General features: G+C 45.7%; 1 protein-coding gene across 7 annotated transcripts in view; it reads right to left on the bottom strand.

Moving 5' to 3' along the window:
- SLC45A1 (solute carrier family 45 member 1) overlaps window positions 1–14088 on the bottom strand; it is a 73755-nt gene that overhangs the window by 7132 nt on the left and 52535 nt on the right. For 3 of the 7 annotated variants that reach the window (XM_087755055.1, XM_087755056.1, XM_087755057.1), the window contains exons 1-6: window positions 12072–12591; window positions 5834–6246; window positions 4695–4787; window positions 4001–4225; window positions 2200–2939; window positions 874–1027 (exon numbers count right to left, since the gene is read on the bottom strand). In XM_087755055.1, the coding sequence (XP_087611181.1) occupies window positions 874–1027; window positions 2200–2939; window positions 4001–4225; window positions 4695–4787; window positions 5834–6246; window positions 12072–12154 (1708 nt within the window). In that variant the 5' untranslated portion in view covers window positions 12155–12591. Of the gene's footprint in view, window positions 1–873; window positions 1028–2199; window positions 2940–4000; window positions 4226–4694; window positions 4788–5833; window positions 6247–9258; window positions 9298–12038; window positions 12592–14088 lie in introns of those variants that run through there. The other 4 variants (XM_087755058.1, XM_087755052.1, XM_087755054.1 and 1 more) reach the window with 3 other exon arrangements.

The raw sequence follows: 14088 nt of genomic DNA, 5'->3' as shown, positions 1-14088 counted from the left end.
ATAGTGGTTTAGCAAGACAGAAAAATAGATTACAGCAGTCTGAGCTGCCTTCAGGTTTTGACAGGACACAACACTCAGTTTCACAGACTGGTTCATCATATAGTCATTTCAGGTTGCTGTTGTCCTCCCACATAAAAGTGGAAGGAGTGCTTCTTATGTCACGGTTGCAGCCTCTAGAGCACCTTCAACACAGTTAAAAACTCCTACTCACAAACTGGCATCAGGGCCACTGATACAGGCAGTCTTTTAATTCCTTTCACAGCCAATGAGTATTAACTACCTGTTACCTTCTGTCCAATTTTGTGTAAACTGGATTGCTTGCAAGCCCTTCCTAACCATCAGTCACACACTGGAAAGAGTAAAGCTAACTGTGCACTGGTTATGGGCACTCCTGCAGTGTTGCATTCCAAACGTCCTCACGGCCTGTTCTGGGACCCCTACACACATGCAGTCTAAAGGGAGGAAAATGAACGCTGGTCTCAGGTGTAAGCAGGGAAATACAACTAATCTCGTCTTTCTGCTCCATAATGCCAATTTCAGAGTGTTAAAAAAAAAAAAAGTCAATAGTTTCAAGTTCTTGGTTCAGTGGCATTTCTCATCCCAGTGTAAACATTCCATTTAACGGATGCGCTGATTTAGGCCATTGTTATTCCCTTTCTAGGAATGTGGGCTTTACTGTTTTGTTGGTTTTTTTTTTCCTTTCTCAGGTTTCTAAGAAACTAAATACCAGAAAATACCTTATTGGCAAGTGTATATGGAACAAATCATGTCCTCTCTAGTTAGCAGCCATTGCAGCAATAGATATAATATTTTAAAACATTCACCCAAGGTAGACTACTTCATGGTGAAAGCAAGATAGCACTTCTTGAATACCTAGGAAGTGGTTGATGCAGAGGTTACGAAGAGCCTTGGGCATCTGGCAGATGGTCGAACAAAGAAGTTTCACGGAGAGTGGTTGCTCAGAGGTCTCGCCTGATCCATTCAGCTCGCTCTCATACTTAACACCATTCAGCAAGATATTAGCAACCTGCACCATAAGAACTCCCAGGTCAACAAACACAGTAAGAAAAACCCAAACATCCTTTGAGCAAACCTGTACAATATTAGACACCTATCTGATTACCTGAAAGTTAAAACTCTGTTGCTGCAGTATGTTGACTTGGAGATGAAGAACAGTATACTTAGCTAAGCTGTACGTTCAGCCTTGGAACAAGTGTTAAATGGCAGCACAGCGCTGCAGCTTTCAGTATACTTAAACCAGTACTCTTCGCTTCTCTAGGGTGTTGGGCAACCACATCGAGATGCTAACACAGGGAAGGCATAAATTCTATTGCATTTAATAGGAGCTGTACCCACATTCACGTGAATTTGGTTCCTGAAGTCTTAGAGACATCGAGGAAGAAGAGGCCAGTTTTAACTGAAACACATTCTCATTGCTTGCTAACCTTAATACTTGATCTCTACGTGCACAGTATGTAAAATCCTGGCCCTAATGAAGTCTGCTCTCATAAACTGGGTCAAAGTACAGCAACAGCAACAGAACAAACCAAACAAACAAACAAAACCCACCCACCCACCCCCAAAAAAACCCAACCAAACAAACCAAAAAACAACAGGACAGTTTACCTCATCCCAGATCATAAAAAAATGGGCCAGCATACAGCGGTCTCAGACATTCCAAGTTATCTCCAACAGTGGGAGATGAGGTCAGAGTCTTATCCCTGGATAAGGGAAACCTCACCTCCCTGACAGAACCAGACGTAATGACTGCCGTAAGGAGAAGCTCATGGGAGAATCCTATCCCTGGCCCTACCTTGCAGGTATTTCTGTGGAAAGGAAAGATACAGGCTGAATAAAAATGTGTCTTTTTCTGCTCTCATGTGGTAGCTCCCTGGGTAGTGAAGCAGGGCTAAAAATACCGACCTAACTTTCAAACATGGCCCAGTGAGAGTGGAACACTCCCATTTCTGCCATCTTAACAAAGACAGTCAAGAGACTGCCAGTCATAATTCACATCCTACCCACTATTTTACCAATAAAGTCACAGCAGGTATGCTGTTCCCATAATGACTTTTATGAACAAACTGTCATGAGCAGTCTTTAAGGATGACTTTGTGTACCACACATTTAAAACTACATGAAGAGATTAAAATGAATGCTCAGCTTTACATGATCATATCATTGATTTTCTGCCCTTACCTGTTGGCTGAAGGTTACGTTTCTTCTTCTGCTATTTTCTGGACAGTGTCCTGTTACGATATCTGGAATGGCCAAGGTCTGAGGTCTTTTCAGGATCCCTGATGACCGTGGCTTTATCGCATCCAGTGAGCCCACCCTCAGTGCCTCGCCGTCAGGCCCCGGCGTTATGCTGCTCTCCCCTTGCTCCAGAACTCCATTTTCTCCTTGGTAACAGCCATCAGGCACCCGAGGAAAGCTGACACTGACAGCCTGCCTGGGCAAGCTAGCTGGAAGTGCTAAGGAACTACTGTGCCCGCCTGTAAAACAGTCTATAAGCACACTGTCAATATTTGAAGTTCCAAATGATGATGCAAACTCATTAATTCCCGTCAAAGAATTGTCTCTGCTGACAAAACTGCCATATTTGGGTGTGAGTGGGCTGAGGGGGGAAACAGGACTCGTAAAACTTGCATATAAGTGAGCTGAGTTATGAGAAGCAAAGTTTTCATTTACCCCCTCCTCAAAGAAGAGAGGTGGAGAAGGAGGAAGAGGAAGACTTGGACTCTTCATCACCTTTTTCTTCCTGCTAAAGGACCTTAAGGGTCTTTCTGGAATGCTAATTAGAGTCAGCACAGTAGTAATAGTCAGTATAACCGAGGTGAAGACATAGATGACACGAAGTTGCCCTCCCACAGCTTTTCCAAAACTGGTTTTATCCCAGTGTATTCCTCCAACAACATAACCAAAGCCACCTCCAAGACCTGGTGGAAAAACAGAGCCGAGATTATCTTCCCTAGCCAATCCTGGAAGTCAGTAACAACACAGCACCATTTGTCTAATGATTTGTGAGTAGAATCCGACGTGTTACTTCTGTTTTACTACTCAACCCCTTTTCAATTCAAATGCAGTAATAAACACAGTTATCCATGCCACAAGGACAGTCTGGATGTACAAACATGGTACAAAAAGAGGGAAAAGGTCAGTGCTGTAAAAGTAATGATACAAATAATTAAAAATGGTAGTTCTTTCTTTGCCAAGAACAAACCACTTTACCTTCAGCTATTTCAGTCCGTAAAACAGAAGCGTCCACCAGCCTCGTGGCAAGGCTCTGCAATCAGTCAGCTAAGACTGTTTTCCTGAAAGTAAGTGAAAATCCATTTTCCTCACTCAGTTAGAGGAATGCAGATCTAACTGCGTCCAAGACAGACCTAATCACTTCAGAAGTGTAGCAAGCTCATTACACAGCAACGTGTTGACAGCGCACAAAACTGCCACTGCATTACTACCGATGAACACGTTGGTTCTGAGGGCACTGGATACCTCTCTAACTCCATCCACATGGTGAAACTCTTATGACAGTACCCTTTCTTTCTTACAAACACATTCAAGAGTGTGAAACTGTCTCCTGATGGAGAGGAAAACTAGACTAGGGCAGTACAGCAATTGAAGATGACAGCAATGAGGGATCATAGCGCCCAGTATGCGCTTTCCCCTCCCCAACGACTGAAAAAGGCATTTTCCACACCTGCAGGAGGCCAAACCTCCTGTCTCGAGAAATAATTTTGTTTCTGTAGGTGTTATAAATGATGTGAGGGACCTTCAGATGAGCAACTCGAGACTGTGTCTTGTTTGACTTTTGGTAGTTACAAAAGCCTTTTGCAGTAAGCAGAAATTTGTTTTCAGAGTTAATTAGTGCTGCCTCTCCAGGTATTCGGTTATTGTGCTTACAGAGAAAAAGACCAGTGATTTACACTCTGCTTTCTCACAGCAGCCCTTTTTTACTTAGGGTTCACATCACCCAGGAAGCACTAAGAAAGCATACCTGCTAACAAAGCGTGGATGTTGAGGCCCCTGTCTTGATCCACTGGGCTGCATACATCCATCATGTAGGCATGACTGGGATTGTCTGCTGAATCTGCGCTGAAGTCCATGAGGACAACACCACAGACTGTAAGAACGATCCCCCATTTGTGATTATTTGCAGTGTCAGACAAGGCACTCCCTATATCTTTGCCATTCAACATAAGCGAGAGCCCAAGCAACGCTCCTGGGAATAAAACCAAATCAAAAATCAATCAATCAACTGCTTGCAAGCAAAAAAACCTACATCGCTCCGTGGTCTAAAAGCATTATACTACCTGCACAGGCTTGCGGCAAGCACTATTGCTCTTGTTCAGATCACCACAGTCTGGGGAATGAGCGTGGCTTATAGAACATACATAATCCTTTTCCACTGTTCAAGCTTACAAATGTCTGGAGTTGGTTTTGGCCAGAGAAAAACATTCTTGACCCTCAAAACACCATCTCTTCAGACTCTGACAAGAGAAGCTTTTATGCATGGATGTCCGGCTGCCAAAGCGTCACCTCGGCACCACTCACCACCTTCTTCAGACCCGCAATACCCAACATTTCAGAGACATTTTGTTCAGCCTAGTGCCACAGGGGATGTCACAGAAGAGAGATGCGCAATGTTTCTACTTTACAAGTGTTATACCCATTGTTTCTGAAAGACGCACCTACTGCTAAGACCAGAATGAAAGGTCTTCTCCTCCCAAATCTTGATGTGCATCTGTCACTCCAGGCCCCCAGCAAAGGCTGTAACAAAAACCCTAGAAAAAAGGAATTACCAATAAGCAGCATTTTTCTACAAGCCTGTTTCACAGGGGAATTAAAACAGGTAGCTTAAAAGGCAATTAAAGGCAGGACACCACGGCATAGTGACATCCCCAGTTGGTACTAGTCACCCAGATGCACGCACAGTGTGCTTCCTGGCATATCCCAGGTCAGGGACTGAATAACGCAACGTGTGGCTGCTCACTGTCCTGGCAGTTCACTCTGCATCATTAATACAGCAGAGTTTGACATCAGATGAAGAGTAACAGTACAACAGTTTTAAATTCTAAAGGACTCTGTTCCTTACCAGCTATTTCATTTACCCTATCTTAGATGTAAGATCCCCTGCAGAATTAGCTTAGAAGATAGCAAGAAGCAAACATGTGAGTTAGAAAGGTGCCTGTACTACTCTGGGCCAGCCTGTGAGTAGGGGCCTATCTATTCTCTTCTTCTGAAGCACATCCCACAAGTACAAGAACAGGCAGAACAAAGTTTCCAAGTGGTTATAGCCCATCCTATGGTTCTTCCCATAGTAATGGATATGCTCCCAGCCCCGCCTCCATGCTAGGGCAAGTAATCCAATGCCCGTAACAGTAGTGGTCGACGGTCTTTCATTTACTAGAACACCTCGTTTGTTTCAGAAAGTTAAACAGGAGAAGGCAATCCCACCCTACTTTTTTCATACACCCTTGGGAACTATCTCTATATGCTTTTTTTTCATAGGGACATAAACAGATACACTGATCCTCTTTTGCTAGTTTTTAAATATAGGAATGGAGTAACCAAAGCTTACGCTTTCACAAGATGTAAGAGGTTGAGAAGCCATTAAAAGAACAGACCTTTTGGTCACACCAGGCCCATTTCAGGCAAGACACAGCAAGAATTACTCTCCATTTGGTTGTCTAAAATTATGGCTAGTGCTTCTTAACCTCAAGAGCACACAGAAAATACTTACGAACAGCTGAGGTAGAGAAAACAAAAACATATAACCCCGTGTAGTGGAAAAAAACAAGAGGGAAGAAATAGCGTAAAGAAAAGTTACCTAATATAGGGCTGATGAACCACACCATTCCATACAGTTGGTCTGGGAGCCCCATCTGAAGAAGCACAGGGGTAACATAGGCTGTTTCCATGGCATAGCTGAACTCGAGCCCAAAGAGAACGCACCCATTAAACAGGAGTTCTAGGAAAGACCTCTGAGGCTGAAGATCCCCAAAGTCAATCAAATCAATAGGACATGGAGTATTTGGTGGTGGTGGTGGCGAAGGGCGGATGTGTTTTCTCCTTTTCGGATGTCTCTTGAAATTGTTAGCCCGATGACTTATGTGCCGCGTGATAGATCCAGAATAGCCTGAAACTTGTGACCTCCAGATTTCCTGAGAAGCCACGCTTGGCAAGAGTGCAGCATCGCTGACAGGGGTTGTTGCAGATGGTGGAATCATCATGAGTAGGCGTCTGGAAGAAAAATAGCTCAGAATAAAACAGCTGAATAAGAAAAACTTTGCTTAATTTCATTTACTGAAGTTCAAGCTATTTCTCAACATTTCACACACTGAGTGCAGCCTTCGTATTAGCTACAACCTTTTCTCTCCATCTCTTAACATGAGGCATATATGTTTTAAGGGCACGTCTCCTCCATCTTTGCACAAATGAGACAACAGAGATCCTATCTTGGTTACCTAGGGGTTGCCTACCGTCATTGGGGATTAAGATTGAAATCCTTAAAACAATTAGCATTCAGACATGTCACACTTCCCAGGAGTTCCCATAACAGCAATAGGTTTACATTTATCTGCAATTCACTCGAGCTAAATTAAGATGAATCATGACCTCAGTCTAAGTTTACAATAAAGCAAAGCTGTGGCTTGGCTGCAGACTCGGACCCCCTACTGCAATGTGAAATCACCTTTCAATACTGATCCCATCATTCCTGCTGCCTGTGCTGAGGCCAAAGCTTAATGCAAAACTTTTTTCACAGTGATCGAGTTTGGTTTTCTTCCTATATACGTTCCTGAATTCAGCAGAGACACTCTGTTGCAAGGACAGGGTCTGACTGTCTGCTTCTTGCTGGTTCTATTTCCATAAGACCTTACCAGACCACCCAAAGAATGTGTTTTTGAAGTTCAGACTATACAAGCTGAACACCTGGATGAGGTCAGCTAACAATAAATATGCTTGGAACTAGAAGTTGATATTATTTTTCAGTGCAGGAATTGAAGTTTCAAACTAATTCCTGAGAAGAAGATCCATACCCCAACAGCCACCCTCAGCACTGTACTTCTCTCTCAGAGATTAATGGCATTCAAGTGCTGAACAGCCTCCTTGGGTCACATCAGAATCGCTCCAGTAGCCAAAACGTGCATACTGTGGTGTGTAAAACAGCCAAATGAGTTCCAAAATAGCATCTCAGGATAGATGCCGACAGATCTGCTGAATTAACGAACCACATGTGATTTCTTGCCTCTTGTTGCCAGAAATTGAAACAGCGCGTAAGTGGAGTCTGACCTTTTCCTTATGCTTTCACGCCCATGGACCAAAGGCTGCTGCTGCACAAGGATAGCTCCACATCACCCCACACCTCTTCAGGAAAACCCTCACAGCTGCACACTAGTAAGCAAAACTTTTTTGTTTACAGTTTCCCCCAGGGAAAAGACTTCCAGCTGTTCTGCTACTTTGGCTGTAAAGAACTCCCACAAATCTCCCATTTTCTGCTACCTCCTCCGGCACGCTTCACGCACCAGTCTTTCTTCCCGTAGCCCTCAGTCTACGCGACACCACTCTTTGCTGCGTATCCCCAACTATTATCAAAGGCAGAACTCCGTAAACCCACATTTACTATCATGCTGATACAACAGTTGTTAAGTATGGTGGGATGATGCCCTACACAGAACGATCCCCAGTGCCACACAAGTGTCCAAAAAGAGACACTGCACAATGCAAAATTGAATGCCAAGCACCTCACAGAAGACTGCAGTTGGGGTAACTTGACTGTATTTGGAGCCTGAGGGGGAGGAGGAAGGGTGGGAGAGAGAAGACATCTACTGAATTATTGCTAACATTGTATCACAGGTTTCCTCAAGACTGCTCCTCTTCAGACTGTCTACCACATAAGAGAGAAGAACAAGAGATTCATAATTGTAACTATGCGCCTTAACAACCCCCATCTCACAAGGCACCAACAGCAACCTACATTTTATTAGGAAAGTTCATTAGACACAAAGTCCCCTAGATAGACCAATAGAAGGAGAAGCATATGGAGACTTTGTGAAGATGCCTGCACCGGTGTTCCCCTTAACACTGTTTTCACAAATTACTGAAAACTTCTTATGACCCATGTCTTTCATAAGCGGACTACTTACTTTACAGGAGTACCTTTATCACTCTTCAGGTCAAAGTAATTCCCTCACGATGAGAATTTGTTAAAAATTAGGAGAGAGATACCAGAAAAAAGACATAACGGAAGCCAAATCAGATTCATAACGGAAGGTCTAACGACCCTCTCACAGAAACATGACAATACAGTTGTGCTAGCATTTCCCTTCACCACTGATACACCTTGCCATTTGCACCCAGGGCGTTGATCTCTCTATATTCATCTATTAGTTACATTTCATACTAGATCCTCCTTTATCTTCCTATTCTGTACTGCACATTGCAAAGAGATTGTATCGCGAGTTGTAAGCGGCCATATTTTAGTGACAGAAGGAAAGATCCCCTCTGCATGGCTCAAAAATACACGTGGTGATCTGCAATTACTTGGAACGAAAGGCTGTTACTGACAGCGTGTCACTAGTCCAGCAGAAAGTCAGCATAAAAGCATGAGCTGATCCTATATTCCCCATCACCCATTTTCCTCAACTTATTAATTATTCATCAGAGGTCATCTTCAAAAGACTTAAGCCTGTCCTCAGGTGAATCTAGCTGGTGATCGCACCGGCCTCAAAGCAGGAAACCTCTCCTTCAGTGTGGAAAAGAACTGCGCAGCTGTTAGCTTTCACTATCAATAGTTATTTGTGATTTTTGGCACTCGACATTTGTTATGCCAACAACTGTGCATCTCAATCTGCAGGGCCCTGGAGATGCTGGCTCTGCCGCCTGCTATCTGCACAGTCAAACGTGCGTGCACAGCCAACGTGCGTGGCGGGCAGGGACCGGCCGTCACCGTTCCTCCTGGACACCTCTACGCCGAAAGTGGGTTTTTCCTTCTTTGGCAGAATTTGGTCCCGATGCTTCCGTGGTGCGTACCGAGGGCTCCAAACACACCACAGGCATCAACGCCGCGGGGAAAGGCCGATCCCGACCCGTCGCGAGGGCCGCCGCCTCCCAAACGCTCACGGCAGCCGAAAAGCAGCCGCGCTGCGCGCGCCGCGCAACCGCCCCGAGGCGGGGCCGCCGCCCCGGGCCCACCGCGCGCCCCGAGCCGCCAGCCCGCAGCGACCCCCGCCGCTCACCCCCCGGCAGCCTTACCTCCAGCGGCGCCCGGCCCCACCCCGCGCCCCGGTGACGTCGTCCCGCGCGCCGGCCCCCCGCGATTCGCCGGCTGAAGCGGCCGCCCCCCGCACCGCCCCGAAGGGCGGTCGCGGCCGCCTCTGCCGCCGCAGGAGCGGGCGGCGGGAGGGCGCTGGCGCTGTCCCTGCCCCGCAGCCGCGCTTTGCAGCGCGCGGCCCCCCGCCCCTCCGGAGCTTTGCCGGCAGCAGGCACGAACGCGCCAGCGTGCTCTGCTCCCACGGGCCTTCCCCCGGCACAGTCCCGGCAGCGCCGGAAGAGCCCTCCAGGCGGAGGCAGGGGTTAGTCAGGCGCCCAGCGCAGAGAGAAGTCACCGCTCTCACTTCAGATTACCTACCGCGGCCCCACTGCCTTGTTGCTAGCAGCGCCCGCTTTCCCTAGCGATGCTCGCCCCAGACAGGTGCAAGCTGCCGTACCGCCATTTCCACAGACTTATCCCATAGCGGCACTGGAATCGCAGGGGCAGTGGATCGTGACAGTAAGATTTTTAGCTGGAGCAGAGATACATAGATCACTAGTCACAGTAGGAATAAAAGGTAGGAAGGTCTGTAGAAAACGAGCTCTCATTTATGTGGTAGGTAGTGCAACCACAACATCTGAAAAAGATGCCAAAGAGCACTGTTCGAAGCAGGTGGGGTTCAGCTAGTGCGCAGGTTCATATAAAGCCCAACAAGGAATTGTGAGAAATCAGGGTAATCTTGCAGAACACAAGGACAGGCCCAAGAGACCACTGAACATTCTCATCACCATGGATTCCCTGTCACCTGATCAGTGTTCTTCAATTTTCTTATGTCAGTTTGGCCATTGTATTGGTCAAGTATCATTCATCAGTGTTTACGTAATCCTACAGCAGTGTAAAGGACCTATTTACAACACCAAGGGTTATTCACTCACAGCACAATGACATTCACAGGGCAGAAGGGGGTTTGTACTGGTCTAAGTGAAAGTGGGGCTGGGTTCCTCACCTACCCTCACAAATGTTCTGCCTCAAAACCACATCCCAATCAGGAGGTCAACAGTCACAGCAAAATTTTTCCCTTTACTGCTTTCAAAGACAGGGCCCTGTGTAAGCATGCTGTTCCCAAACTGAGCCTAAGATACATGCCTAATTCTACCAGGCTAGGTAAAAGTGAGCAAGAAACTTGTCAAGCACTGGCACTGTTGCTCTCAGCTATTTGATCCAGTTCACCTTTTCACTTCCTCCTTTGTTCATGTCAAAATGCTCATGCAGATAAACTAAACACAGATGGGAGCATCAGTCTGATGTCATAGACATCTTTGAGTAATGAAATCATCCCAAAATACACCTATTTGCCCCAAACAACACGTGTTCTTTTGCTGCCACGCCAGACGCTGTTGCAGGCTTCTATCAAAGATGCTGCAGGTTCCTCATTTGACATACATTCTATCCCCAGTCCTTCTGGCAAATTTGAGGCAATTTTAATACTGAGATGTCCCTCACTTGTCTGTGCTGAGCTTTTCCTTTCAGGTCCCCAGATATGGGACTTCCAGAGCCTACATCAACCCAGCCTTTCCACACACCACTTCTCAGTGCTGATGCCAGACAGCTGTTGCCACAGCGGCATGCTGCGTCTCCTCCTGCCAGAGGTCTCATCCACAATACAGCAGCCACTGCTCCATTTGCTGCCCACTGAGAGAACAAACTGGTTTTAGAATCCACATTCTTAATGAATCAATTAAAACCATTGCTGTGGCTCTGGAAGAAAACAATCACGTTCTCATTCAAAACCATGGGCTGATGGCATCCCTTTTATTTACATGCCTCCAATGCCATAGCTACTGGAAAGATCCTTCATGCTTCTGAGCAGCAAAGGCAAAAAAAATATGGAGATTTGCAACCCTAAGGATGAAGGGCAGGAATAGGGGAAGGTCCAGCCAGGTGCCACAGCTGGTAAGGGAACATGAGCAGGCAGGTCTGCTACCTGCCAAAGGGATTAGACAGGTGGGGCAAGAGACAGCTCTTGTTGGGAGGAGCCATTACAATCAGCAGTAGTTGTAGTAGCACCAACTACTGCCCACCCAGCTTCTAGCGCTCAGGGACAGCTAAATGGGCTGTGAGACTATGGCTGTCGGACCACGCACAACTGTTTGCTGCCTTCTTTGCTCAAGCCCCAGAGTCAACCATCCCTTCAGTGACCACAAATGAAAACATGGCGCAACAGCCTGTGCTCCTGCCAGCCTTGCTCCCACCCACCATCTATGTGTTACAGAACTCTGCAAACACTGAGCAGGTGAACGGGACATTTAAGAGCCCCATTCCTTGTCATTGAGGATGACTTTTTGTTCCAGCTGGGCATAGAGAGTGGGTTATATTATTAATGCCGGCAGGCAGTCACGGCCATCGTATACGATCATTTGTTCCCTGTGAACATGTTTGCGACATTAAACTCATGTTTATTCCATGTTCAATTAAATAAAATTGTCTGCTCAGAACTTACAAGGATTGACTCTTAAACCATTTAGCACAGTTTGTCCACTTGGGACGGTGGGACAAGGCACTCTACTCCTTCCCAGGGTAACAACAATGGAGAGAACAAAAGCAATTCCTGCTGTGCATTCATCTATCAGGATCCTTTGGGCTTTAGACAGAACAGAAACCACAAATCTCCTCTCCTCTGTGAGCTTACACATAAATTGTTGTTGAAATGTAAAGATACTTATTTACTTTGTACTAATTTAACCCAACAGCGTTCAAAAGAGTGAGTTTGGGTGATGAATACCTATTGCCATGAATCTGCGCTGTAGCCTCCTACCTCCTCTGGGTGCAAGATGTTTTGCATTCATTGAACTCTTTTGTTAAGTCTTTCCACAAAGCAGCTTCTGACAGCATATTCATCTCTGCTCATTTACAGCTTCATGTTAGGCTCGCTGTTTCATTTGCCAGCAGACCTCATTATTTGCCTCGCTCAGATCAGGACCGTTCCTCTGTTTCTTGGAAACCTCTCACTATCCTCATAATCCTTTTCTCCAACGTAAACATTAGCTCCAGCCGAGTAAAATTCTGTGCAAGCCACCAACAGAGAGTATGTTGTTCTCACTCTTGAAGAACAGTGTTTCGGTTGTGTGATGTTGGGTGTTCCTTTTTCTTCTTTCATCTTAATATTAATTTTAAAACATCTTTCAGTTACGTTCAGTGGCTCTGCGATGTCATTCAGTGATCCACCTGGAACTGGTAGCTTCTTTTCCAAGCATGAGTTGATTCTTTTTCGGGGAGATACAAAGTCTGTACCAAACAGACACGCTGTGAAAGCTGAGCTGTGCTCGGGGGCTGCTGCTTCAGAACGCCCGAAGGCCACATGAATCCTGGAGCAAAGGTTAATCTACTCTCAATGACCCAAAGAGGGAGAGGCCTGATTAGTTACCAAGTTACGTCTGCAGAGGGTCCTGCGCATGCCCTCCACAAGCTATCCTCCACTTCCTACAGAACAGCAGCCAGCCTGCTCTTACACAAGCAAAGAAGTCAAGGAAAAACTATGCTGGCAGAGATCACACAAGACCCCTCTTCCTTCACAAGGGCCATGAACACCCACGTTCCGCACTGCTGTATTTCTGTGGGAGATCATGAGCGCGGCCGCGGAGAGCTCCTCAGAACAAACCATACAAGCTTGTGATAGCGGTACAGCTTGGTTGCCCTTGACACAAAAGGGCTGCCTTGCCAATATTGTAAGAAAACCTCAGAAACTGTATTCCCTTCTGAAGACAAAAGGCGGGGGAAAGGCTCTCAAATGAAGTGACCTTTTTCTTTCTTTTCTAATTTAGCAGAATTCACTTCATTTAAAGGGGGGAAAAGCTGCTTAGTTTGGAGAACTTCAATTTGTCCCCTCCTAAGCTCCACGAATAAGGAGATGGGGTGGCAGGGCAGTAGGTGAGGAAAATCCTGAGCAGCGTAGGTTACAGAAGAATAATTGCCAAGCCTATCTCAAGTCAGTTTGCACAATTTCCAAGTCAGTGATGCTGTCACATACTGGACAACTTCCCTTTCCATAGCATGGAAAAGACTAAAGCTTCCCTGTGCCCAGAATGCAACACTGCATATTTCTTGCTCCTTAGGAGAAATAAGTGGTCTAGCTTAATCTGTCATTTTTGACCACCCCAACCTGGCAATAATACAGTAAGAACTAAATATCCTTCTTTTCCTACTCCGCATTGAAGTGACAAGTTAATTATTGTCCACGCACTAAAGTCTTTCAAAAGGAAAAACAAAAAAGCCTTTGCCTTCTTTGGGAGAATGAGATTCAAGGTTGCAGAGGCCAGGGCAGAGCGTGGTGGTGGGGTTGGGGTGCCACTCCTCATTAGTTATTTATTAAGCAGAAAGGTTAGATTAAAGAAAGCACTCAGAATTTATGAAAAAGTTGAGATCTCTTACCCATTTGTTGCCAATGTTTAGCTCTCATTGAAAGAGTATTTGACTGTCAGCTCTGCTGCGCTAGGCCTCAGTACCGTAGCTGATTTGGCAAACTCATTGCCAGTGATATTATACAGCACATACACTTTTCAATACTTTGTGCATTTGTAGTTTTTGAGAGAGAGAGAGAGAGAGAGAGAGAGGTATACATATATACATATTATATACACTATACAGTGACTTTCTAAGGTTCTTTCAAGCTGCATAGGATTTAGTGCCATGGATTCAAGACATTAACCTGATATAAATAAAATTGCCCAAGAAATTTTGGTGTTCAGAAAGGATTAGAGGAGAAACAACCACTCGGCTTATGCGGCTTTTTACAACAACTTCTTTGTTTGGCTTCTGCCTCTGAAACCACTGTG

The sequence above is a fragment of the Nipponia nippon genome, unplaced genomic scaffold, assembly GCF_047370975.1.
Source record: "Nipponia nippon isolate SJK-2023a ecotype South Korea unplaced genomic scaffold, ASM4737097v1 scaffold_19, whole genome shotgun sequence".
Lineage (NCBI taxonomy): Eukaryota > Metazoa > Chordata > Aves > Pelecaniformes > Threskiornithidae > Nipponia > Nipponia nippon.
Note: the sequence above shows the minus strand (reverse complement) of the source record. Positions and strands in the feature narration are given on the sequence as shown.